Genomic DNA, 26,981 nt, shown 5'->3' with positions numbered 1-26,981 from the left:
GGGTGGTTAGGGTGATGATACTAATGGCTACCACAGCACATTTGAATCCTTCAGACAAAGAATCACGGAAGTCGTTTGAAGATTTCAGACGAGTGATGTTTTCAGATCTCATTAACTGAAGGCTGTTTGAGTGTTGTGTGGATAATTAGAGATGGCGGAGGCTGTGTGTGTTCAAGTTGTATAACAACGTTCCCATTAACACCTGACATAGAAGAAATCCCCAAGCAGCCGGAAGATGCGTCTGGATTTTTGTCTTGGTTGGAGGGCCTCAGATGCTTAAGCGCAGGTGTTAATCCACACGCCTGGAAGTTGGAGGCTGATTCTTACAACAATTTGTTTCATTCTGGAGGGTTTGTGGTTTTGCTCAACAAGTCAGAGCTTGTCTCAAAAGCTAACACGTCATATTAGAATAAAAAGGCAGCACAAAGATTAAAATAGAGCCACATTAAAGCGGCAAAATGATCTGACCTACACCTGAGAAAGATTTATATTAAAAAAAAGACAGGAGAAAAAATAAATCGTACATTCCTGTCAACGTCTATCTCTTCACATCTTGATGCATCCTCAATCTGCATTTAATGGCAGGTGTAAATTGGATCATTCATGCTCCAAGGAGCAGGGATTAACTATCAAACAATATAAATTCCCCAAACTGGGGCTAATCCACACTCCTCTGGATTCAAACCCATGCTGTTACGAGCATGTGGTCCGCACAACAGCAGACTGTGGCACCAGGAAACCACAAATCCCATCCAATTTAGCCCCTTTATCCAAACATCTCTGTGGCGTATTGGATTGATGACCCATGTAGTTGGTCACCATCGGAGTTCTGCAAAACAGCTAATTTACATAATCGCATCATAAACACCGAGAATTCATTTAATCATCTTCTCTGTTCTGATGCTCAGGGCTAAAGAGTGTTGATATGATAAGACAGCAAGTTATTAAGGAAGGAGAGAGAGGGAGAGAGAGAGAGCGAGGGAGGCAGAGAGAAGGAGAGAGAGAGCAAAGGGATCAGTGAGTGAGTGAGTGAGCTTGTCCTGATTTAAGCTGCCGCTTGGGGCCAAATGAAAATTAATTAATTTCTGTGAAGAATCAATTTCTCAGAATGACAGTGTCAGATTCAATGTGTGCAAGTGTATGTGTGTGTGTGTGTCAGGGAGACAGAGAGAGACTCAGTGCAAGTGCATGTGTGTGTGTGCATGTCAGAGTGCCAGAGATCATTGCTTATGATAATATGACAAACTTTTGAGTGTGTTTTTTTTATTAGGATCACTAAAATTCATTATCGTCAACACCATCATCATCACCACGTTCATCATCCGTTAAAATGGTAATTAGTAACAGGCCTAGCAGCTGTAATGTGGTAAAAATCACAAGGGGTTAACTGGACCTCCAGTCAGTCATCATCAGATTGGTTTACAACCTCCAACACAAACAAAAACAAATCATATTTTCAGAACATGTATTTAATTAAATATCAATTTCCTCTTACATGTGGCCTCTGGAAGCTTTTAACTTGTGTGAATCTCAGCAGCAGATCATCAGAGTAAAACTATAACCAAGTCCTTTATACTGTCAGTGGTGTTAATAATTAATTGTATTAGGCTATTACTTTAATAAATAAATAAAACAGCAACCTGGGAGTAAACTAGCCTAATCCTGCAGATTTATAGCCTATCACACATTAAGTACAAGAAATGTGTGTGAGTAGAAGAGTCTCATAAACCTGCTTTATGACCACACCTGCTGCACCATCAGCCCCACCACCCACCTCAAACATAACATGGGTAGGCTACCCTAACCCTAAATCAACCGGGGTCACACAGTCACCTCTGCCCCCCCTCTGCCCCCTTGCTCACCTTGCGTTGGTACAGTCGTTGTAGAGCGTCTCGAAGTCCTGTCTGGAGATGAGTTTGCAGCGGTTCACCCCGGGCTGGATGGCCCCGAGCCCCCGCAGCACCCGGACCTGCTCCACGTTGCACACCACCGGGGTAATGTCCAGCCGTTTGAGCTTGGTGTAGACGGTGTGGAGCCCCCCGACCAGGTGCTTGAGAAACACGTCGAAAGCCTGCGGCAGGCAGATGAGCTCCGTGTCTTTCACCGTGAACGAGGCCAGCTTGGCACCTTTCACCTCCACCAGTTTGCACTCGTTGTTCTGCGGCGTGCTCTCCACGGGCGACGGGGTGGCGTACACGGGCTTAGCGCCGCTGGACACGGGGGGAGCAGCGGCAGCAGCAGCAACAGCACCGACGCCGGTCTTTAACTGAGTCCCGTTCGCTAGTAAGAGGTCCGCCCGGAACTGGTGCAGCAGCGCCGGGTGCGCCACCGGAGGAGCCGGGGAAGAGGCGGCGGAGGTGGCCGCAGGTGGCGGAGAGTTGGTGGCTGGAGACACGGAGCTCGGCGCCAGGTGGTGTCCGAGCGGAGCAGCGGGAAGCAGAGCCGCAGCAGCCGGAGTTGCCATGGTGGTCATGTCCAAGTGCAACTAATAGGAGCGTATTTCTCTCCTTTTTTTTTTTCTTTTTTAGAGAAATAAAAAAGAAAAAAAGTAAACTTCAAAGTCAACTATTTAAGAAAGTAACTTCGCCGAGGAAAAGAGAGGCAGCTGCTGCTTAGCGGAGGGAAGTGCGCATTGAGTGAACCGAGGAGGAGGAGAAGGGGGATGAAAGAAGAAGAAGGAGAAGAAGGAGAGAGGAGTGGAGAGACAAGGTCCGTGTGTGTGGAAAAACAGATCACATAGTTGAATCAGAATGAGAGGAGGCTTGTCTCCGAGCTGGAGATGCTACTGTCACATTATCATAAAGAGGAGGAGCCTGGGCATATTCTTAGAGAGTGAGAGACGCCTTCACAGAGAGGGAGAGAGAGAGAGAGGAGAGAAGAGAGGAGAGGGTGAGAGCAAAGATTAGCCTACATAAACTTTGGATAAGCCTATTTATGAACGCCTAACCAAAAGACACTTTAATGCTTCTGATGGGACTTAATGCATCTGTGGCACTTAATAAGTCAGCTTTGTAGCATTTTTTTTTTAACCTTCATGGTTTCACTCTAATGGGACTAATAGTTGTATCATTTGTGTATAATCCTTGAAAAACATGATCTGATTTACTCCAGGTATTTTTTGTTGAGAGGAAATATTCATTATTTCCATATGGATGTGATGTGAGACTTTGTTGGGATCTGATAATAACAAACAAGGTGCTTCAGAATAAAATACAAAAGCAGATATTTCATCAGTGGAAAACCTAATTTGCTAAACATTTAAATGTTTTTTTTTTTTCTGGGTCTAAATCAATCAATTTTGATCAGATATTTACGAGCAATTTACATAGAAATTTAAGAAATGCTTCTATAGAAGAGGGTCTGTATTGATAACCAATATTTTTTCTTATTGAGAAAGTTCATTTATGTTTAATTTAATGTGGATGAGCCAAAAACTACATGTAAATCAAGCACAGTCTTACAGAATGCTCCCCCTTCATTGAAGTAATTTATGTTACACATCATTTCTGCTTTGTACCATTGTTTTGTCATTAATGTAATGTTGTTTACTTTCCACGCCTTCATGGTCTTGAATCAGCAAAAAAAAAAAAAAATTCTGAACCTGACTTTGACTCTAAAGGATCCACAAAGACTGTAACCAGTACAAAAGCTCATAAAGGAGAGAGTGGAGGGGAAGGGAGGGAGGGGGGGCAATAACCTTGGTTTGACAAATTGACCCCTTTACCTGTTCCCTGTACCACTTCTTCACCCAGTCCACGCTCACACACACACACACACACACACACACACACACACACACACACACACACACACAGACACACACACACACAGAGAGAGTCAGACACACACTCCCATCATTTACATATGGTGCTCGCAGTCCTTTCAAAGTGGCTTTCACGGAACATTGTGCTGATAATGATCTTAGTCGTGAGGGAGAGAGAGAGAGAGAGACACAGATCTCCAGAGACCATCTCACCATAAGACAAGGGGGAAGAGGATAAAACTCCGACTGTACTCCAACTCAAAGGACTTTAACACTCTTTTTCCTCCCAACCCCCCCTCTCTCCAATAAGCCCTCTTGTGTTTTTTAATTGGCAGAAATTAATCTTTAGGATGTAGATGGTAGATTTACATTCATTAAAAGTCAAGAGAGGAAGCCAGGCTTGATGCTAATCAAATCTGCTTAATTATGCTTAACATGAGTATCTCCAGGGGAAGAGAGAGAGAGAGAGAGAGAGAGAGAGAGAGAGAGAGAGAGAGAGAGATAGCTAACTCGAACTTTTTACTTTTTGCCTTTGATAACTCCTGCTGAGTATGGCCTTTTCCTTGCCAAAAAGAAATGTCACGACTCTCTTTCTCCATCTGTAGAAAATACACCAATAAAGCCATCAGTGTTAAGCAGCGCTGATTCATATTGTAAATTCCCACCTTAAACTGTTTAATAAGCAGTGAAATGTTTCAGCTTTAACCTCCCAGGCCAGAGCTTTGCAACTTTTAAAGGTTATGGCATCATCTGATAATAGATCTGCTGATATAGCCACTGTGAACTACACAAACTAGGAACTGATGAGCAATATGCCAAGGAAATCATTAGTGATTACAAGCTTTTTTTGTTGTTGTTTGTTTGTTTTTGTCAATTTTATTTCATCCATCTAAGATGAAAGCAACCGCAGCGTTAGAGATAACCCAGTTACTGTAGGTTGCAGGATGCCCTGGTGGGAAGTGACTTTGTCTCACAACAGGAAGGTCATAGGTTTAATTCATACAGCAGCTACTGTGCTTAAAGTCAGCTGAAATGAAACAATGACCTGATACTTCATGTAAAACCTCTCTGTGGTGTTACACGAAACCATGTCTCTGCAATAATACAGAGGGGAAGGAATAAAGCAACTCCTGCTTAAATTGTGAAATATTAAAGAGAAACGCCACAGATTTTACACCTCAAACTCATGTTTAAAGGGGAATATCAGTGCATGTGTGAATAAAGATTGGGAGTTGAATCTATAGACTACAGAGGTTGAACATTAAAAAAAAATCAGGGATGGGTTTACAGGAAAGTACATAAACTTTGTTGCTTTGTCTGCTTTTTATTTGTGCTCAAAGCTATGTTAGCTGCTAGCTTCATAACCCACCCAAATTTCTAGTCGAGCTGTTCGTGGTTTGCTTTGCATTGTGGGGAAGTAAAACTGCATGGAATTACAAAAAAAAGAAGGAAGATATTTCTGATTGTACAACATCATTTCATATCCTTTATTAATCTCTCCATCATGAGTCCGACAATGTCACCGAAGTGCCAATGTTAAATCAGTGAAGTACACTTTAGGTGCCTCCATGTCCTTTTCCCTTGACTTTAGCACACATCTGTCTTGACCACCTGGGAGGATTCTCCCTTCACCACATATTACTGAGCTAATTAATATTTTATAACTTCTTTGATTCCTCTAATTGCTTCAGTACAGTGTGATTCTACGTTTTAATCTCCAACATTTGCCTCGAGTCATGTTATTGTATCATATTCTCCACATTAGCTAGATTTTTTTTTTTTTTTTTTTTTTATGTGAGGAAATTAGATGACCTGTGTTTGCAATTTTTCTTTTAGGCACCATTAGTGAATAAATTAAAGATTCACTGGGAAACAACAGTCAGATCCCAAATGGGCCGGCCTCCTTGCCAAAGAGATTTGAATCTAGTTTCAGACACCTTTCTTTATCATTTTTACTGTTTGAGACGAACACAAACACACACACGACGCCCTTAAAGAGATTAGATCTGGCTGCAGTTTTTCCTGTTTTAACATTTCATATTTATCTTGCCATAGTGCCAACGTGAGCCAAAGAAACAAAGATAATGTTCATGTTGTGTTGCTGTTTGAAAGCCAAGCTCTGGTCCTTTCCACATGTCTGTTTTGGCCAGTGTGCAGCAGAAGCATGAGGGAAATGTGTAGGTGGTTAGATCAGCCGATGAAGTGTAAATACCACTCAATCTGTTCTCATTAGAGGAGTAAAAACATACGAATCACTTCGCCTCTATTAAAAATGCCCCAGGGTCCTGCTTAAGTGTGTGCGCGCGTGTATAGTGTGTGCGTGTGTGTGCGCAAGGGGGGGGTCATAGTATATGTGGTTGTGTGTGAGAGTGAAGGAGGAAGGGAGGGGGGTCAGAGAATGATGTTTTGGCATTTGTGTCTGCAGAGGGGATCTGAAATGCCACCACCATCAACGCTGCTTAATTCTCAGAAACACACACTTAATCTGAACAGACAATCCGTTCCGACAGCCACTGTTATGATTCAAATCAACTTGGAGTGAAGGGTGTGTGTGTGTGTGTGTGTGTGTGTGTGTGTGTGTGTGTGTGTGCTCTTTTGAGTGAGAGAGTATGTCATTGTGTTTTGGTATGTGATTAGGTGTCTCTTTGTGTGTGCTCATCTCTGTCTGGGTGTGTGTGTGTGTGTGTGTGTATGAGTGTGTGTGTATGACCAAGATATCACACATCCATTCCACATTCCCCTATGATAATGTGGATTGATTATGGATATGATAATGAGAGGCCGGCGCGGCGTCGCGACCTTCACAAGGTCTAATTGAAACAAGCGTTGGTCCTCCGAAGCACTTATCAAGTCACACAGCACATCATTAATCATGGAGAATACAAGCTGTCACTGTAACACACATGCACAGTCGCACATACACACACACACACACTCACACACGTTCTCTATATTTTTTTCTGTTTTTCTAACATACACACACTTGTGCTCTCTCCTGTCTCCTTTCTTTCCCTCTCTTTCTCTCTCTCTCTCTTTCACACACACACAGAGACACACACACGCACACACACACAATGCAAGCTGTCACTACAATATGCCTGGTATTGTCTTCTTTTAAGGAGAGTGGACAGCTAGTCCACCCTCCATCTCTATTTTCTACAAGAAAAGTTGAGGAACAAACAGGCTGTTGAAGTTAAACCTAAAAAAAAAAAAAAAGAAAGAAAGAAAAGAAGAGAAAAACAAAACAAGAGAGGGAACACTAAAACAATTCAACAAATATGAACAGCTGTTCACTGCACCCAAACTCGCCTGAAATTGAATTAGCTCAAGTTGTTTTACTACCTGCTTTTATTAGAAGACAATTTAACAACCAAATGTGATTCCAATGTCTGATTAAGGCAGCATATGGTGCCTACCTGTTAAACACAACATGTTCAATACCAGCTTAACGCCTCAGTGAGCCACTCGAATAAACTAATAAGCCCAATATCATATTAGTCATTACATAGTCCAACACACAAAATTCCAATCTGATAAAAAGGTGGTTTCATTATCATCATAGGGAAAACACAAGGGAGTTTGCACGCACTGTGTCGATGCCATCACCAACTTGTTAATTGTTATTCAATTAACTGCTTTTGTTAATGAAACCAATTAATGCCTTAAAACAAGCAGGGAAATATATGATTATTATGCATCTATGCAGAAGACAGCTAATTACAACTGTAAATCAATCAATTCTACATTAATCTGCTTGGAAAATGTCCAAAAACAACAAAGTCACCAAAAGACTTTGGAAGTTTTTTTTCCCCAACATATTTTGATTGCCATGCCATTATCCTGTCTAATGATTGTTAACGATCCTGTAAAGAGTTTATGATCCAATTTCCTTGCTATGAATTTAATTGGGACCTAAATAGTATAATCTTACAGTGTAAAAGTGTGGCCTGTATTTAATCAAGGGTGGTGTATTGGACTAAGCTCTAACAAGGTCACAGAACTCCTCTCAGGGTGAATTCAGCCAGTGAAGCTTCACATTCCTGAGATATGAGGCTCGATCACTTACAGAAATATTAATTAATTCGTCACTCATGTGCAAGAATAGAGGTATATAGGCTATAGGTATGATATCAAAGGTACTGGTATACATGGTCAAAAAACAGGTTATATGTATTATGTCAAGTATTCAGCACAGGTTCTTTATTTACATAAAACTACACTATAGTCAACGCTCATGGTAAGCAAAAGTCCTGTTGCCCTAATTTTAATGCATAACTTTTTAAAATAATCTTCAGTGTTTCTTATACAAATTAAAGCTCCAGTAGCTACTGTAGTCTGCACTGGTCTGGTACGACCAACATTTAATATGTATATTATTAGTAATATGTTGAGTATAAACGGGGAAGTAATCAATATACAGGCTAAAGGGCGTGTGACCTTATTAATCATTGTACTATTGGATCATTAATGCTGATGCATTAATATGAAAGCAGCATTTTATTGTTGGCTGGCCGCTATGAAACTGATCCAACCTATTTTACATTCTGTTCAGTGGTTCAATCTAGTGTATGTAATGTATTTATATGCATACTGATGGCTTTTAAAATCTTCCTAAGCACAATGCGTATAGCTGTTAGATAAATGTAGTACATAGAATATTCCCCTGTGAAACACAGTGAAGAAAAAATATAAAGTAGCTTTAAACTGCAGTTGAGTAAAAAAAAAAGTTACTATGTATGATGTCCAGTCCTGAGTCCACATGGACTTTGAGGATGACAAAAGACTGTTAAGGCAGTGAAAACTTTTATCAGACAAGAAAATAACTCCTTAGATACAACATTAATTACAAACAAAGAACTTTGTCTCCTGCTATGAGCTCTATAAATAAGCCATGAAAAGTTCTCTTCCCAAAACAGAACTTGTTTTTTTAATTATCCTGCTAGAATAATTTATCAGAAAAAAATCTAGCCATGAAATAATCATAAAAAGCAGCAATGAGACATGAAATAGACATCGCAAACAAAGCCTGGTCTCTGCAGAGAGACCATTAAACCTGCGTGTTGGCTAATGGTAATTAGTGGCCTAAACATAACTGCACACAGAGATGTTTGACTTTTGGTTCAACCTGGCTTCACAGAAGGTTCTTACCGAGACAATGTGTGGTAATTTAGGTTTGTACAAACATCAACAGACCATCCTACCTTATACATAAGGAACTTCTAATCAGTCCAGTCTAATTATTTTTATAATAGCCAGTGCACACAACTGAACCATAATTGCAGCACATAGATCTTTCACTTTTAAATGAGACTGCCCTCATTTATCAGAAAAATAATCCTCGGCCTGGATAATTATCAGACATACAAACATAAACACCTTCAGAAGTTGATGTGAAGACCTGCTTGCCTCTTAAGTACAGTCATGTGACCTGACCAGTGCCCTAGTTGAACACCTCTTAGATGTTTATGCATATATGGACGCTAATCTCTCAGTCAGGACTATGGGATTTGGGAATATTTTGTTTTACAGAGATCAAAGTAGCCGGTTTGGATCAGGAGAAACCCTTCAAACACATCAAACAGAGAGCAATGCATCCTGAATCTCACGCCCACAGTAGCCAATCAAGCCATGCATAACTCTTTTCCTTTGTAAACGAAGAGGTTTCGCGATGTGGGTCCCCCCCCACCCATCATCAAGATCTCATGTAACTCGCCCCCCACGGAGGCCAGAGGTTGTTTAGGCTTATGGGCTATCAAGGAGAGCCACTGCCCCGTATCTGTATGCCTCTCATAGTTGGCTAACACGATGCTGGTATTGAGGAACAGAGAGACACTGTGTTAAGAGATCAAAGCAGCAGTACAGAGATTTAGACTCACAGCCTGTCAGTCAAGATGGCGAGACAAAGCAGAAGAAGACAGAAGTGCTTACGCACACACACTCTGCTGCTTGCTCGCCGGCTTTCTCTGTGGTGTGCCTGTGAGGGGTGAGGCGTTACTGTCAGATGGCTTAGGGGCTACTCATTTGTAGACATCTACAGCACGGCATGAACACCTAAAAACACACACATACAGGGACACGCACGCACACACTCACACACACATAATACAAAACTGTGCGGATGAGAGGTCGCTTCTAGCCTTTATATTGGCCTGTGGAGGAATGTTCTGTGCTCTCAGCATTTTCCCTCGTCTAGAAGATGAATAGAGCCATTTTACAGACAGTGGAGAAACAAAACAATGCTCCGTGTGGTTAGATACATGATATAGAGCCCTAATCTCTGGTTGCTCAAAAACATGTTTTCTTTTTGTCAAGTTTGCAATATATAAATCAAATACTTTTTTTGTGGATAGAGTACAGTTATATGGAGGCCAAGATTTCAGGACATCCTGCTGTAAATGAATGACCCTTGTTCATGTCTTTTGAAAACTATGTCAGCTGGATGTGATCACTCCTGCCGGGTTGGTTTTTGTATTGTATTGTGCAACGATCTAGCAATATATTTGCCTCTTTCACCTAGTGTGACAGAAAATAACACTTCCTTTGTGAACTGTTTCAGAAAGGTCAGCAGCGTCTAATAACAAGAGGTAAGAATATCAATAAGAAAAAACGGTTTTGATGCATTCTGTTCTAAAGGAGCTCAAGACAAGAAAAAAAAGGGACAATCCAAATAGAAAATGTGACCAAGAAGATGAATCTGACAGCATTACTGTATTAAATTGACTTTTAAACAACAGTATCAGGTAAATTCATGATAGGAAACTTGCACAGATTCACAAGACCCAAAGAATACCTACCGGTATACCCCAGATTGGAATAAGGATGACACAACACCACCTGGTGGCCACGGACCGCAAATTTTAATTTAGATGTCAGGTTACATGAAGAACAGAAATGGCAAGAGAATTAAGTTGGAAAATGCTTTATATTTACACAACATAAAATGAAAAAACAAAACAAAAAACTAACAAATTACAGACATAAAAAAACATAAATTAAGGCAGGGTGAGAGTCACTCTGAACTTAGACTTCACAAATGGTGGTAGGGGAAACTTGGCGCAAGGCTAAATTTGGGGCAGAAAGGCTGAGTGTGCCCCCATGTCAGGAGGAGTCTTGTGTAAAGGAACAGCGCTAAGGCTGATACCTCAACACAAAAACTCAGACACAAGTCAAAGCACAGGGTTGGACGTTAGTCACTGAAGTCGTGCAGAGGACAGACTGCCAACGCAAACTCACATCTGATTGGCTGGAGAGTACAGACCCTGGAACAGGGCACGATCCCATTAAAAGTCCCACATTGATGTGATTGGTTTTCATCTTCAGTTTGCACAGTTTTCTGAAGCCTGAAAGAGAAAATATAGTGGTACGCCGTGTTGATGCAGCATCATGACTCAATATTAATATTAGATCATTACAGTGTTTCTGAAATCTGTTAGTGAAATTTTAGGTAAAATAAATAGGAGAAAAGATGCCTGGGTGTTTGACAAGTGTTTAAAGCAAAAGATGCACTGAAATAAATATTAGGGGCTTACATTGTGTGTTTTACGTTTTGTACATTTTGTACAATCTGTGATCACAACTTGTTCTTACACTTTTGCAATATACGTTAACAAAAATGGCCATATTATCCATGCATTGTTCACCTTGCAATTTAACTGCAATTGTTTGTTTTATTCTTATTGTTAATCATGATATTCATTCTTCTTACTTTATCAATTTCCTTTGGGATTTATTTTTCCATTTGTGTTAGTCTGTAACACCTGTATTTTGTGATTCTGTCAGTATTTTTTAGAAAAAGAAAGCAGTGGCTGGTGTAATGTGTTAATCCTATATGTAATTGCTGCCAGGACAAAATAGATGAATTCAAGACACGGTTTTGAGTCGAGATGTTTCCTCAGTAGCTCACATCTCAATCATGTGAAATGGTGCTAAGGACAGGAGCAACTCTAAAATACATTTCCCTAATTGGTGATATTAGGGTTAGGCTACTGTAAGGGTACCTTGAGGGACTCGGAAGCTTTACGAAGTTCTTTGATGACAGCAGACAAGGCTTCTGGGTTGATGCCCTGCTCACACAGTCTCACACATATGGACAGAGACTCCATGTCCAAACCAGTATTCAGCAACCTGGAGATCTCCAGCAGCACTGTGGGAGGAAGAAGGGACATTGTAAAGCTATTTAGATGTTCAAGTTGAAAGAAACTTACAATTCACTACTGCACCTCCCACAGAATTTGTTAGCAAACGACAGCCTTAGGATTTATTAAAACACGTTTATTTGCAATTGCATTTCAAGTTATATTACAAATATATCGAACAAAAACGTATATTTACCATCCATTGTCTCCCGGACTGCATTTAGGTTTGCATTTGCTGCACTTGCCATGGTGTTGTATGAATATAGTTAGCCAATGCTTAGTAGCAGGTGGCTAACAAATCAGCTTGAATACGTCTCTAGCTCGATACTGTAGCGGAAACTTATTACACAGGGTTCAGGCAGACTTTAAAGCATCCGTATTCATGTTATGTAATATCTAAAAATGTAAGAAATAATAAATTAACGACATTAGCAGCTAGTTAGCCACCTAGCCGTGTTAGCTCACTGGCGAATCTGACACAGGAAGTGACGACACGGATAGGATTCGTGTTCCTATTGGTTCCCTGGAACTTCCCGCGGCGTTTCTATTGGTCAGCGGGAGCTGTGGGCGAAATTGAAATAAACGTTTGAACCTCCACCGCAGCTGGTTGTTTGATGACTCCTCTATGAAGGTTGTTTTTTAAGCTGTATGTCCACAACCCTGGATCATTAACAGTTGTAAGTACACACAATTAAATATATGTAGTTAATGTTTACATGTGCGTTTCATTTTTAGGAAAAAAATGTGTTTAACGTAACGTTTTTCTTCGTAACGCTTCCTTTTTTACAATAGCTACAGAACCTAACGCTCTAGAAACAGTAACTTAATGACCATGCCAAACTAACGAAAGACAAGCTCCTGTTTGAGTAATTTATCACGTTGTGTCACTTTTATTCCTGAAATTTGCTTTCATTCGTTGTCAGCTAAGATGGGGGACCATGTTGAGCTACAGATCACCCCAGAGACTCCAGGGAGACCCTCCATTAGAAACCCCTTTGAAAGTCCTAATGACTACCACCACCTCCGTGAACCCCTGGTACCAAGTCCATCTGTCTTCAAATCCAAGTGCTGTAAAGCTGTAAGTTTCAACACAGCACTCACACTTTTTCCCCCTTCCCACACTTATTGCTGTGTGACTCAAACACACACTAGTTTCAGAAGTTGCAAATGTCTAAAAACTGCGTTATGTCCACAAACCTATAACGATATATTGTCTCACTTAATCATGTGTGTGTTTCTTCTAGACTCCACCTAAGTTTAACTGGTCCATAGATGAAATGGCCAGTCTTCTTCCAGTGCACATAGACCCAGAGGAGATCCAGCTACAGTCATTTTACCTCAGCCAGACAAGGTATGTAATGAAATACAAAAAGTCAAGCTAGATACACTTGTATGCAAAACACCCCAAGGTACATGTTTTAGTGAGTTTTTATTTTATTTTTATTTTTTAAGAGGAAGTCAAGTCACATGTTGTCAAGTATTACAACTCACAAATATGCCTCATGGGGCTTTATAATTTCTGCAGCATACAACACCCCCTGTGTACTCTTTCAAATCTGATTAGTTTTCCAGAAACATCCTTAAATCAGAAAAAAACGGAAGAATCATCAGGAAGTGAAACAGAAGAGGGATATTCTCTTCCACCATAGACGGATGAGCATATTATGTTGTGTGCACCCGAATGGAGCAACATAGTAGATTATAATATGGACATGTAAGGATTGTGAACACAGATTGCAAGAAGGCCATACTCATGGTCACACATCAGGTGAAAGAAGAAGTGGTAAAAGCAGTTCCTGCAGCACAGACAGTAAATGTTATCGTGCATTCACATTTAAATTTGCAGCAGGAGTTGTAGTACTTCTTTTCACTTTAAAATATCAACAATACATGTAATTCACATACAATTGAATGTGAAAAGCATGGCAGCATGACAACCCTGAGTTTCCTTGAGGGGGGGTAAAAGCAAAGTGATAGTGTTGCTTTTATTAATCAAGTCCATCCGTGTGCTTTAAATCTGGAGAACAAATCAAAGACAACAGAAAATTTAAATAACACAACTTTTTTTTCTCTTTGAAACATCTAGGACAGATTCTGATATTGAAGAAAAACGTCAGCATGCTATTGAGCAGGTAATTAAATCAATTACATTTTATAATGATAGAGAACCCTTTATGAGATTTATTGATTCATTTTGTAATTGTATCATGTGTCTCCCATTAAAGTTTTTTACCAAAGGAGCCATTGTGCCATCTCCCTGGGCAGCATCAAACACTCGTAAAGCCCCTCAGATCTGTAAGAAAAGTAAGTATCTTATATTACCTTTTCACTCCTGATATTTGCCTTGAGGTTTCATGTTGTGTTCTGTTTCTTTACATTTTTTCACTGTTTGTTTGTATTTTGTAGGTTCAATGTCTACAAAGATTACAGAAGAGCCAGAAAAAATCTCAGGTTGGTGTGGTCTTTGTGAGGGTACCTCCTGCAAACAGTACCCCTATTTGTCTTTCCTGTGCTGTTTTATAACTTGTTTTTAATCTCTTTTTATTATGTTTGTTGCACAGTTGCTTGTCAGACAACTCTTTCATTGCCTTTGGCTTTCGATTTGGAGAAAGTCCTAGGTAAGCCTCGAATAAATGCCAGCACAATCAAATGAGAGTGTGACAAAGTAGTTATCAACTGACGTTTGTTTGTGTGTTTGTTTCTACCTTCTCATCAGGCGAATATTACCGCAATGAGGAAGCGTGTGATGCTATGCAGGAGAGTCTCAGTTCATCCTCCTTGAGACGGAAACTCTTCCTGGATGGTCAGGGCAGCTACAGCGGCTCGGACAGCTCCAGCCCACCAAGCCCTGAGAGAAGCCACATCAGGTCTTCTCTAACCCCGGGAGAGGAGGCTGTTGGACGGCTTGAAGGTTCAGAGGGAGAAGCGTTATCATCTATATTTTCTTCTCCTTTACCCCGTGGTGTGTTGGCGCCGACTCCTTCCACGGTGAGTTGACAACTGTGATGAAAATGATATTAAATATCATATGATTGTTTTGCCATCTTGGTATGTGCATTTTACTGCACACTTGGCCATTTTTTGGACACTGTCCTATTGAGCTAAAACTATTACATTAATTGAAATACTTGAATAAAAATGTATCTACATTGTCTTCACTACAGGGTCAGTTCTCGTCGAGCCCCATCCAGCACGGCTGCTTCCGGGACTGCAGCCTCGGTAGCATCAGCAGCCCTATGTTCCCTGATAGGTCGTCTCCTGCAGGCCTCGTCTCTCCCACAATTTCACCTATTGTTGCACATACAGCACACACACCCATCGGCTCAGGTGAGGTTTTAGTTTTGAAGCTCAGACGAAAATGTACTGTATACCATCAAAATTAAAGCCGAATGTAACTTAAAGAGATAGTTCAACATTTTGGCAAATTGGCCCAGATAATAACGTTATGAGTTGTTTTCGAGGTAAATGGGTTGCAAAACCGCTTCCGTTATTATTTCATAGCGTGGTGAATGTGCAGGTCACAACTTGTCCACAAGAGCGTTTTGGAGTTGTTGGATTGTGTGTTTGATGAGGGAAACCAAGAAATCCCATTAGCCTCCGTAGTGTAGCTCTGAGCAGCTCACGGCTCTGCTCCGCCGTTCTAAAAACAGCTTGCACCGACAATTAAAGGTAACAAACCTACTGCTATGACTATAGGGATTATTGCAATGGGCCAATTTTCCAAAATGTAAAACTATCCCTTTAACTAAAATCTTACAAAGACACTGTGGTGATCTCATGAAATAATGAATGAATTAATCTGTGTTCTTTCTTCAGCTGAGAGGAAGCAGCTGAACAATTTGACTCCACGTGGTACTCCCCTTGAGGTCGATGTCCCTTCCTGCAACGAGAGCCCATTCGTCGAGGGTTGCTCTCCCATCCGCTGCTGCTCCCCACACCATCACCATTGCCACAGTGAGCCCCATCACAATGCCAGACCCAAGCCCAGGCCCAGAGTCCGCTACTGGGCCTCCCCTCCCCTCATCTCCCCCATCCTCAACCCTAAGCTCCAAGACCATCAGGAGGCCGAGGACCTACTCCCCTCCTCCTCCCCTTCTCTCCCTTCTATGGACCTAGATCCATCGTCACCCCTAACCCAGGACTCTCACCTCTCTAACGCTGAGAGCGTTGGTCTGGATCCTACGGAACCTGTGAAAATGGAGGAGGACAAGGAGACGGGGATGGAGGAGAGGTTGGAGGATGAAGAGGAGGAAGCTGAAGGTCTTTCAGAACAACTGACCAGCTCTCGTATGGGCAACGTGTCGGTAACAGAAAGCTGTCACATGTTTGTGTCTATTCTGGCGGAGGGAAGCAGCATACCCTACGATTCCAGCATGCAGGTGTGTGTGTGAGCAGTGTCACTCAGTGTCCTACTGTATAAATGATTATTTCTTGTTGATTATTGCACATTGCACGACTAAATATTTCTAATGGACTTTTTTGTGGGTGTGTTCAGGTGGACAGTGGGTACAATACCACATCAGCAGGCACTGCAAGTCTTATCGATGGCCTCAGCTCTGATTGTCAAAGCAAAGAGTCCTTCAGTTCAAACCTGGCAGAGGAGGCCTTTACTAGACACACTAAGATTAAGGTAATATTAAATATATTTCATACTTGTATAAAGAGCACAGTTGGTTCTGATTTTTGTATCAAGATGGTAAGAGGAACAGATCAAAGGGACTGAAAGAGGGTGTTGGTGGGAGCGCCACTCACAGACTGCTCAGCTGGCTGTTGTCTCAGTGACTACAGTGATGTCTGTGTTTAGATCTATAGGAAAGACCGTGACGTGAGTAATTAAGGCTGGGAATTGGCATTTGATGACCTTGGTGCTCGTGCATTAGTGTGATACGTAAAGAAAAATGAGAGTAACTCTTCCACAGCCGACTGTGAATGTCAGTGAAAGGACGTAATGATGAGACTATATCAGCAAGAACTGTCCGTCGACAATCACACAGAGCGGTATATTATAGGATTGCAGGTGAATAAACCCCTCATTACAATGCACATTTGGTCCACGGGGATGTGGAAAAAGTGATATGATCAGATGAGTCATCCTTCATATTGCATGTTTAGCCTCGACCAAGAGAATAGTACAGCCCTGTATGTCTGACCCCTGCAGTGAGGAGATCTGGTGGCTTTGTTAAGCTGTCGGGGGCATTTTGCTGGCATGGTTTGGATCTACTTTTGCTCTTATAGGGAATATTCACCCTTTTATCAGATGATGATGCATTAATGTCCTGATGGGAGCGGTCTTTTCTGGGCTGATCACTGATCAGCCATTAATAGTTTGGCCTCACTCTGCAAAACATTAAAACACTATTGTTTTTTTTCTTTTATTTGGTTACCTTTCTGTGTTAAAATACATTTAAGGTAACAGTATTGTACATGTTGAAAAAGCTGTTCGATTTAAACTTTGTTTTCATCTAACTCTAGTTTTCTACTTCTCAGGTATTCTATCCCCACCACTGAGCTGCCTGACTGATATATTTAAAGGGACGCCTATTCCAGTGGAAGCTTAACATGAAATTTTGCAATCAAATATAACAATGTTTACACTATGTTTGAAACTTTTATGTCAAATGAATTTGGTTGGGGTGAAAGGGGTCTACTGACTGTTAAATGAACAATCAACAGAGGTGAAGTGGTTATTTGTTCTGTTTAGGTTGAAGTTTTCTGACTGAAGGCAAATGCTTTACAAGTGTTTTATCACAGATCAGAAGGGAGAGGACTAACCTGTTGCACATTTAGTCCTATTATAAGACACTTCTATAAACCCAGTATACTGGTGTGGTAAAGGAAGAAAAAAAAAGTCATTTCTGTATTGAACTTGCACAACAGTAACCTCCTTGAATGCTGTATTGATGCTTTTGCCATGTTTTGAATTTATCTTGGTGCTGACAAGATCGACCTGGTAGATACTGACTTTATGATGACATCAGATTTGTACTGTATGTTTTTATAAAACTGTTTATCATGTTATTTTTTTCTTTTATCAAATAAGTTAAGAATTGTTAAAATTCAGGTTATTTGTGGGTCTTCCTTGAATTGTTAGAATATTTATTCCAAGGCAAGACTCGCTGAATAATGCCACTTGATGAAGCTGATTGAGCCATTTTTAAAAAACAAAACAAAATTTCTATACCTAAAGCATAGGCTGGATTGTTGTCACATTAAATTGACTTGACTTGAATTCTTTGACTTGAACACTTATTTTCAGGATTGATTATTTTTTGACTTGATGGTTTGTTTGGTCCAGAAATGAGAGCTGATGACTCAGCTGTGAGTTCCCAATAAAAATTCACTGACATTTATTGTCCCTCCATTGCATTGTGACATTTCTCAATATTGTGATGAATGATTATGTTCAAATTATATTTCACCAAAATGTCAGCGAATATGCAGCAGACATCCTTTCAGCATTATTAAGCTTGATTAAGGTAAAGATTTTTATTTAGTAGGGCTAAATTATTTCATTGGATGTATTAACAAAACGCCAAGAACCATATATGTAAAAACAAACGCTTTAATAGTTCACTGTTGGTCATTGGACATGTTATACTACATCTGTAACTTCCATGTGATATCACAAGTGTTTTAATTGATGACAAATGTAAGAGCAGAGTGGTTTCACTGTGGTAGATGTATTAAAATACTTGCTCTAACTATAACAGTAAATCGTGTGCTTTCATCAAAAGAGTCCAATCTGGCTCTGTTGTTGTAGACTTGTAGGATTTCTTCATGTGGAAGATCAGTTGATGGTTGTGGTGAGTTTCTCAGGTTGCTTCCTGTGTCAGCGGTCCAGTTTTGGTTTCTTGGCCTGTGGTTCAGCGTCTGGCGCTGGAACACTCACGCCAGGAATCTGAAATAAAGACAAATTACTTTAACAAAATCCAGAAGCAGATGGAAGAAATGTTATGCAAGGTAATCTTGATGAATTTTGTAAGTAAGACAAACTATGCTTTTCCTTTAAAAATAGTCTTAAATACAACAATTGATCATCTGAAGCATGGTAAAGGCATCCGTAATGGTACCAGAGATGAAGCCAGTAGTTAAGTAAAACCCATGTCTACTTGAGTCGGTCCTTACCACCGGGTCAATCAGAGCCATGCGGATCTTCTGGTGCTGAATGTTGGAGTCGTCCAGGCTGATGGTGACCTTCACCTTGTCAAATATGTGGAAGGTGTGCTGCTCCACTTGGAGACTGGGACCCTGAACACATACATAGGAAACATTTAAACACTGTTCCTCTTTCTCTCTGTAAAATGAGTTAAAATCAATCAAGTGCTTTAGTGTTTATACCTCTTCATCAAAAACAAGGTTTGGGCCGGTTTTGTCTTTGGAGTCAAAGAAGACCGTTCCTTCCAGGCCAAACTTGGGGATGAGAACGATGATCGCGTTCTTCCGCACAAACAGAACAAATCCGTCTTCATTAAGAATACCTCGGCTCTTGAAGAACAGCTGCAAAGAGATGATTTGTATTACCAGCATGAATTTGCAGTAAATGATCTAGATGTCAGTCAAATCTATATCACAGTGGTTAATGACTGATTTCAGTTGCAAAAAAACCCCAAACATATATCACACCAGTGAGTCCACATGTGTTTTACCTGTGTGTGGAAGGCTACAGATGCTCTCTGTGCATACTGAGACATTTTGTGTCTGTAGTTGAGGTTGTTGCAGAGGGCTGACTGCTTGTGTTTATCCATCAGATCTGGGTAGGTGCTGTCTGCTCCTATGGCCACTGCCAGGAGGCGGTGGACTATTATATCTGCGTACCTGTGTAACAGAGCAGATGGACATGGTTGAAAAAGAGGGAGGATGAAGGAAGAGGTTTAGACAAGGAAAAAAGTGTGTTACTTTGAGCAATTTTTGCCCCAATTATAAATGCCGGACCCCACATATTTAGCCAAGATCTCTTTTCATACCTCCTGATAGGTGATGTGAAGTGTGTATAAATGGGTGAAGCAAGGCCGTAGTGGTGGAAATCGCTGTCCATGCCAGAACAAAAATAGACAGCCTGCATCATGCAGCGAGTGGCCAAGATGCGCAGTAGCGTGTTAAAGTACGGGAAGCCGTCCACCTTGGCCACGTCCAGAGAGTCAGCCAGGGCCTTGGCTGAATCTGTGTGGATCTCCACAGCCTGACAAGAAACAGAAACAACAGTTTTCACACAATTAACATACTTAGAGCATTATTATTATCATTATAGAGTTATATTGAGGAATTATATTATATACATAGTACATATCAAGCTCTGTACGCATATTTATTTACATATAGATATATTTGCTGACCTTTTTTATCACTATCTTAATGCTAATAATGTCTACTTGCTTTGAAGGTATGAAGAGGAAATTTAGATCACATAAACATAAACTATAGTTTAATCTTTAATCACACTGTGAACATTCATACATCCTTGTGGTCTCTGACCGTCCAGGTTAGGAACCACTGATTTACCGGGTTGCTTGCTTCTGTGCCTGCAAATTGCTTTGTAAAATCCATCTGTAAAGCATCTCGTCCAAGTACTGTACATTCATCCTAATTATGTGTGTCAGAAGTCACTTTAAATTACGTAACAACATCCTCTTTTCAGAACAGAGCTAATGAATTAAATTTGCTCAACAAATAAGCGTTTCCTTTGAAAACCAAAGCAGCTTTTTCTGCAGGACCATCTGTCTTCACTCACTCACCTTGGACTTTGCAGCCTTAAGCAGGATGTCATAGTTAGATGGAGGTGGTGCTGGATGTTTCCTCAGCATAGCGCACTCTGAGAACTCGTCGTAAATCTTCTGGGCAACTGAAATATTGGCCAACAACATGAACTCCTCCACCATGGAGTTCGTCTCCCTGATAGCCAAGAGATGAGTTTATTTAGATACAGCATGACCACAACAACACAGTATGACAAAATGAAATGCACTGACAAAAATGTGAATAGAGAAAAGGATTTCAAAAAGGATTCAGCAGAGTGCTCCTTTTTGAAGTTTACCTACATGAGCTCTTTGGTCTGGAGGTCGATGGGGTCGTGGGTTTCACTGTCTATGTGGAAACGGACCTCTAGAGATGACAGCGTCAAAGCCCTGAGGGACATAACATAGAATGTGATATACAGTATGTTTCATGATACAGCTGATTTAAATATAAATATGTATAGACACATAATAAAAACACATGTTAATAGCTTTTTGCCTAAGGCATCGACTGCTGTCCCCACCCCTTCTCTATCCTCTGCCTCTTGAGGATTTTAGCGAGTTTGTTGAGACCCCGCAGGCTCTTGGTGATATCGTCATTCTTAGCGGTGTCATCGATTCTCATCTGAGCCTCAGCATAGGTCAGAGACGCCTGCACCAGGTCGCATGATAGAGGGGAAAATAAAGAGGAAATGAGAATGTTATGAATTTATATTGATATATCTGGTATCAATGTGCAGTACATGCTTGCATGTGTGAATGTTGGTACTGTACCTTGGAGTTAATGACACTTTTTGTGAACCGTGTCTTCAGGATTTCAGCCTTGTGGTTCATCTCCCAGATACATGAGAAAGCCAGCCTAGAGAATAAAAGAAACCATAGTCAAATACGACCTTAAGAATATCAAGAAATTACAAAAATAGCTATATAGAAATATTTTAGGTTGATGTTTACGTGTAAATAAAGCACAGTGACCTCATCAAACATTTTGGGGAGAACTGGAGCACTGATAGCACTGATTATTGAACATGTGTGTGTGAATTTGTGTTTGTAGTTCAGTCCTCACCTCTCCACATTGGAGCGTAGAGAACAAAGGTTGGAGCTGAGCAGCTCGGGAACCATGTCTATCCTCTGTTGGACACAACATCAAAACAGATGCAATTTGCAGTGAATTTAAGCCTTGCAATGAAGTTCATCATTCGGATGAAGACAAAACATTAGGATTCAACTGTGTGTGTCTGTGTCTCCTCACCTTGCCACACAGGTAGACTGTGGTTCCACGGTTGGCAGCCTCTTTGTCCATAGCGTTGCCAGGTCTGATGAAGTGACTGACATCGGCGATGTGGACCCCGACCTACAGAAAAACAAAGGGGCACTCACATAAACTGTACGCACTAATAACTGTCTGGTACTGTTACATAATCATGTTTGTGTAGAGTTTGTGTACCTCAAGGTTTCCATTTTCCAGCTCTCTACAATGCAGAGCATCGTCTATGTCTGTACATCCTGGAGGATCCACGCTGCAGACTGTGAGCTGCCTCAGGTCCTCCCTCTTCTCCATGTCCTGTACCACACATCCACATTAATATACTGCACACATGGACCTATAGTATGCATGCAGTAACTGACAGTTTTAGTGATAAACGCTTGACAAAGCAGTGTTTTTCTGTTACCTCTGGTGTGATGGCCCACGGCATCTTGGGCAGGAAACTGAGCACAGCCTGAGAGAAAGCCTGATGGGGGACGTCATGCTCCAGCAGCAGAACCTCCTGCTCTGTGTCCTTCTCTCCTGCACTGCCCAGACTGCGCACAAAGTGACCCTAACAAAGAGGAAAAAACATTACATCTGACTGTGGACAAAATGTTTGTATTTTTGTGCTCATTTCTACATATCTTGACAGGGAAATGTGCTAAACATTTCAAAGAAGAGCAATTCAATTTTATTTATTCTCGTAGACCATTGAGGAAGGTCCTCATTTACAATGGTGTCGAGAGAACAACAAATACAGCAAAGAAGAACAAGAATTTACATTAAAAAAAAACCCATTAGAAAACAGGTAAGAACAGTGAACACAGTCAAACAATTATTATTAAGTACAATTAAAACAATTACAATCCAGTGAAACCAGGTTTGAGACGAGGATTTGGAACTGATGTACTGATGGGAGAGATTCTAACTTTAAGATTTTCTGCAGATTGTTCCATGTGTGAGGTGTGTTGTGAGAGAAGGACATTATTACCCAGCTCAGTTCTGACATATGGAATATAATAAAGCAACAACCAGTTCTGTGAGCGAGTACCAATGTTTTGTGATTTCAGAATTAACAGAGATGATAAATAAGGAGGCAATAACTGTGACAGGGCTTTGAAAATGAATGAAAACCAGGTGATCTGAGTTCAAAAAGTTTTGAGAGTCTGAGGAAGTTCCAACTCACATTTGGATATCTGGAGTTTTTGGGCCAGCCGTCGATGGCCACCATGATCCTCTGGCCGACCAGTGCGGCGGCCTGGCGTGTTTCGATGCGAATGCGCGGGACGCGTCGGTCTGCTGGGGTGAAGAGGTGGCGGGTGGACTGAATGAAGAAAGAAGAAATTGGATGATCAGTAAGAGACAGGGAAGTGCTGAACTGTTTGTACATTATACAGTGTGCAGAGATTTATAGATTTATAGTCTTTATAGTCCATATAACAGCATCAACGAGGTAGTTTATTATGGGATGCTGCAGCAGAAAGGACAGAATCCCTGCTTAAGCATTTTTGAGAGTCCTCTATCTCTGACCGGATGTCAGCAGAGTGAAGAGTGGAGTGAGTCAAACTCATAACAGTTTTCGAGGACAGCTTTAAATCTTTAAACCAGGCAAAAATAAACAAAAATTTAAGACAAATAGTCGTCTGTGTAGACAACAGTTGTCTTGACTCACCTCTTTAATCTGGGAGACATTGAGCATGCCGCAGAAAGGCCTCCAGTTCCTCTTGATGATTCCCACTACTTTACCGGTGGGTTTCCTGGCTGCCTCAGCGGCCGACAACTTCAGCTGCTCAGACACAAGAACAGGAAGGACAAGAAGAGACCTTCAGCATGCTCATGTGGATTTCATCAAAATGTGTTCTCATTTTTTTGGTGTGGATCAACACATATTGTACATCTCACTTAAACCCCAACTCACTGCTTTCTCCTCCTCTTCTTCTTCAGCATCATCATCCTTTGCTTTGCCTTCATCCTGCAGAACAACTGAGGAGGGCGCCACCCACTGATCCCGCGGCAGCAGCTGAACAGCGACCACGTCTTGGTACACCGCTCTGTTGAGGTTCTGCAGACCCTGAATGAGAACCTGGCAGCAAACAGAGGGAACAATGCTTTTTATATATGTATGCACTCTACTATCTTTGACAGCCAACAAAATTTGATGCAAATCCTCTTACATGAAACAAATGTTCACCCAAAACCTGATGGGGTCTGCAATTCTTTTTTTTTCTTCTTAGATTTGGGATAATAGTTCAAATTTTACGACACTGCATTTACAGACAGAATGTACAAACAAACACACACCTCTGTGCTTTCCTCCCCCTCGCCCTGGACAAAGACTGTGGCTTCCAGATAGTTGTCCCTGCTGGCTCTGAAGGTGCCCTGGAGGAAGGTACCGCCCTTAATTCCTGCTTGGATCCTGGACAGCGGAAGGTGCTCTGGGAACAGCACCTTACTGCTCGTGACCTCATTCTCCAGGAGGAAAGAAAAAGTAGTCATCGATTAGAAGAAAGACAGAAAATGAAAGAGGCAATGTGTGTGAATAGGAGATGGAGGTACAGATGATTCTCCATAAGTTTACTTTAGTTAAAGCAGAAGTAAGCGATCCGGTTGTTTTGGCTAATGCTGCGTTCCAGGCAGGCTTTTGAAACCGTAAGTTACAGCTTCAAGTCACGACTTACGACTTTGTAGCGTTCCAGGCAACCCGCAACTCGCGTTTCTCCGACCTGTTGCCTGTGAAAGTGCACTCTAACGGCCACTCGTAACTTCCGACCCGTGAACTTGCACCAGATCGAACTGGTACGACTTCACAGGTCAAAGAATCACGAGTTACGAGTTTCCTTGAACGCACCATAACGTCTTGTCAGCCGATGGAGTTAGCAGCCCCCGCCCTCGTCATGGATCTATTGGTCCTCATCCCTACGTCACCACATTCAGGCGCATCCCTTGGCTGCACACACAGCCCTTCATGCCGTTCTCTCTCCTCATTGGATAAAACTTGTAGGATACAAGAAAAGTTTTCTCCTCGGCTCAGAGCAGAGCAGAGTGACTGAGAGACCCGTGTTTCGGTCCAAACACTCTATGTAAGTGATTGCTGTCTGAAGATATAACTATTTAAGACTTATATTAACACAAAAATATTGCTTACTTCTGCTTTAAGAAATAGCTTTTACTTCTATAATTTCACATCTTAAAATGTGTGTGTGTGTGTGTGTGTTTACCTTTTCATCATTGGACAACGCCAGATGATCCACAAGCTCAGGGTTTGCAATCAGACTCTTGATATACTCTTCAACTACGGCAGAAGAGAATAAATGTGTTTAAAAAAGTGAAAATGCTTTTGCTTTTGTGCAACTTTTGTTGATGCACAGAAGTTTGAACTCCTCAGGAACAAATTACATTTGTACACTAGCTGCCCGCTCTCCTCCGCCTTCTGCTTGTTCCCTTGGTCATTGGTCAGGAGGACCACCTTGAGTCCATCTGTCTGGGACTCAAACTTCTTCAAGTGTTGGCTGTACCACTTGGCTGCCACGCGGATTGCGCGGTCGTTACGGTCATTGGCGCTTTCCCCTGGTTCACGTTCAATGAATGTTTCTCTGGAGGAACAGAAACATTAAGGGTACACTTATAAGGGCGACAAGCACAAATGTATATGAGAAGAGGTCTAAAGAGCATTAATATGTGAGGGAGAATGAAACTTCAACCAACCAGAACAGTTTCTCACTGATTACCCATTACTTGTCATATTTTACTATCATTCAATGGTTGCTGAAGTGCAGTAATAAGTCGGTGGTGTGTTCGTACTTGTGGTGTTCGTTGGTAAAGGTGTAAAAGTGTTTGTCTTTCTCATGTATGATGTCCTTCAAACGCTTGTACACTGGAGCACTGCGGTGGCGAACTTCCTGCAGCACAGTCTGTAGGATGATCACATTGCGGATCACAGGATCCTCCAACAGATCGATCTGCAGAACACAGAACATGTAAACATGAGGTGGAAGACAATCATCTCTGTTATGTTATGAGTTTGACTCTGTAAAAAATATAAATCATGACTGGGTTATTATATTTGCCTTAAATCACCATCACCTTCATTTATATATTTTTTATATTATTGATATAATAATTATGCATAGACACACACAGCAGAATATAGAGTTGTGTGAACATCAGAATATGAACAGTCTAATAAGCAACATTAGTGGTGTTCATTCATCTACAAATATCATGGTATCTGCTAACCCAACTTTGAAGCACACGCCCATCATCATAATACATGTTGTTTCATGCTAGTTTGTGAAATAAATCAATGAAAGATGAAGTGTGTCTAGATGTCACATCAGACTCCCTGTCTCACTTGTTTGAGCACATGTATGAATCTAGATATACATATATTACATTATAAGTGGTGTTTTTCTTACCTGATGCAGAACCACGTTGGTGTCAGGGATCAGATAGTGAGGATAAGAGCAGAGATTGCTCTCAATACACGCGTCTTTCTGCAGCACCGTGGACTCCTGTTTGCATTCAGTGCAAACTTCGCTTCCGCACCAAATATCATCTCTCAGATAATGCTCGCGCACTATCTTCATCACCCCGCCCGACCGCGTCTTCTTAACGAAGGTTTTAGACTTCAACATAGTGACGGTAACAGCCTCAGCAGGTTAAATCTCGATGTTTTTCGCCCTACCATCTGATGTCAAGCAAAAGCACTGTGGTAGCGGCCCATGTGTGAGACGTAAACTAACCCTGCGGGCCGACCAAAACCTTCCCAGAGTTTAGAGCGACTCGTAGCAGTAAGTAATTAAGATTTCAAGTGTTTGTTAAAATGGTGTTTATATTTCAAACTCATGCTGAATAGTATTTTGACGACGACAAGTTATACAATATAAGACCATTTACGGCATTTGAGTGAAATACATTAAAACTCCTTGTTTGGTTTTGGTTGGCCATCAAATATTTGTTCGATGAAAACAAAGCAGAAGAAGGCAGAAACAGGGCTGGATGGCCGCTATGTTATGGGTTACAGCGCCCCCATAAGTTCGGAGGTGACACTCCACTGACTATACATTGTAACTGCTGGAAGACAAGTGGACGCTGGTGGTACT

General features: G+C 41.2%; 4 protein-coding genes across 11 annotated transcripts in view; 1 reads left to right on the top strand and 3 right to left on the bottom strand.

Annotated features, from left to right (window-relative positions):
- Window positions 1-2,767, bottom strand: part of dachc (dachshund c) — a 24,042-nt gene extending 21,275 nt beyond the window's left edge. For 5 of the 7 annotated variants that reach the window (XM_085799689.1, XM_085799690.1, XM_085799693.1 and 2 more), the window contains exon 1: window positions 1,863-2,752. In XM_085799689.1, coding sequence (XP_085655815.1) covers window positions 1,863-2,473 — 611 coding nt within the window. In that variant the 5' untranslated portion in view covers window positions 2,474-2,752. Of the gene's footprint in view, window positions 1-1,862 lie in introns of all 7 variants that reach the window. The other 2 variants (XM_085799695.1, XM_085799692.1) reach the window with 2 other exon arrangements.
- Window positions 2,768-10,813: 8,046 nt separating this feature from the next.
- mzt1 (mitotic spindle organizing protein 1) lies at window positions 10,814-12,376 on the bottom strand. The gene is made up of 3 exons (XM_085799688.1): window positions 12,095-12,376; window positions 11,761-11,906; window positions 10,814-11,103 (listed from the first exon to the last, which is right to left on the bottom strand). The coding sequence occupies exons 1-3, from the start codon at window positions 12,144-12,146 to the stop codon at window positions 11,080-11,082; spliced, it is 222 nt and encodes a 73-aa protein (XP_085655814.1). The 5' UTR covers window positions 12,147-12,376; the 3' UTR covers window positions 10,814-11,079.
- Window positions 12,377-12,448: 72 nt separating this feature from the next.
- Window positions 12,449-17,913, top strand: bora (bora aurora kinase A activator). 2 transcript variants are annotated; one of them, XM_085799686.1, is made up of 12 exons: window positions 12,449-12,575; window positions 12,822-12,976; window positions 13,143-13,249; window positions 13,985-14,030; window positions 14,124-14,202; window positions 14,305-14,349; window positions 14,460-14,516; window positions 14,615-14,886; window positions 15,063-15,225; window positions 15,715-16,277; window positions 16,394-16,528; window positions 17,386-17,913. In XM_085799686.1, the coding sequence occupies exons 2-12, from the start codon at window positions 12,827-12,829 to the stop codon at window positions 17,404-17,406; spliced, it is 1,638 nt and encodes a 545-aa protein (XP_085655812.1). In that variant the 5' UTR covers window positions 12,449-12,575; window positions 12,822-12,826; the 3' UTR covers window positions 17,407-17,913. The 2 variants fall into 2 exon arrangements, with proteins under 2 accessions (XP_085655812.1, XP_085655813.1); XM_085799687.1 differs by having other exon boundaries at window positions 12,452-12,575; window positions 12,827-12,976.
- A 531-nt stretch (window positions 17,914-18,444) lies between these two features.
- On the bottom strand, window positions 18,445-26,621 carry dis3 (DIS3 exosome endoribonuclease and 3'-5' exoribonuclease). The gene is made up of 21 exons (XM_085799684.1): window positions 26,295-26,621; window positions 25,681-25,838; window positions 25,276-25,472; window positions 25,098-25,171; window positions 24,181-24,348; window positions 23,798-23,962; window positions 23,552-23,665; window positions 23,066-23,203; window positions 22,304-22,450; window positions 22,078-22,194; window positions 21,883-21,984; window positions 21,697-21,761; window positions 21,405-21,489; window positions 21,155-21,282; window positions 20,934-21,020; window positions 20,631-20,787; window positions 19,863-20,077; window positions 19,545-19,713; window positions 19,237-19,395; window positions 19,024-19,146; window positions 18,445-18,796 (listed from the first exon to the last, which is right to left on the bottom strand). Exons 1-21 carry the CDS (start codon window positions 26,511-26,513, stop codon window positions 18,728-18,730), a joined length of 2,856 nt encoding a protein of 951 aa, XP_085655810.1. The 5' UTR covers window positions 26,514-26,621; the 3' UTR covers window positions 18,445-18,727.
- Window positions 26,622-26,981: the final 360 nt, after the last annotated feature.

Source organism: Trachurus japonicus, chromosome 15 (assembly GCF_045865225.1).
Source record: "Trachurus japonicus isolate A0001 chromosome 15, Traja_1.0".
NCBI lineage: Eukaryota > Metazoa > Chordata > Actinopteri > Carangiformes > Carangidae > Trachurus > Trachurus japonicus.
Note: the sequence above shows the minus strand (reverse complement) of the source record. Positions and strands in the feature narration are given on the sequence as shown.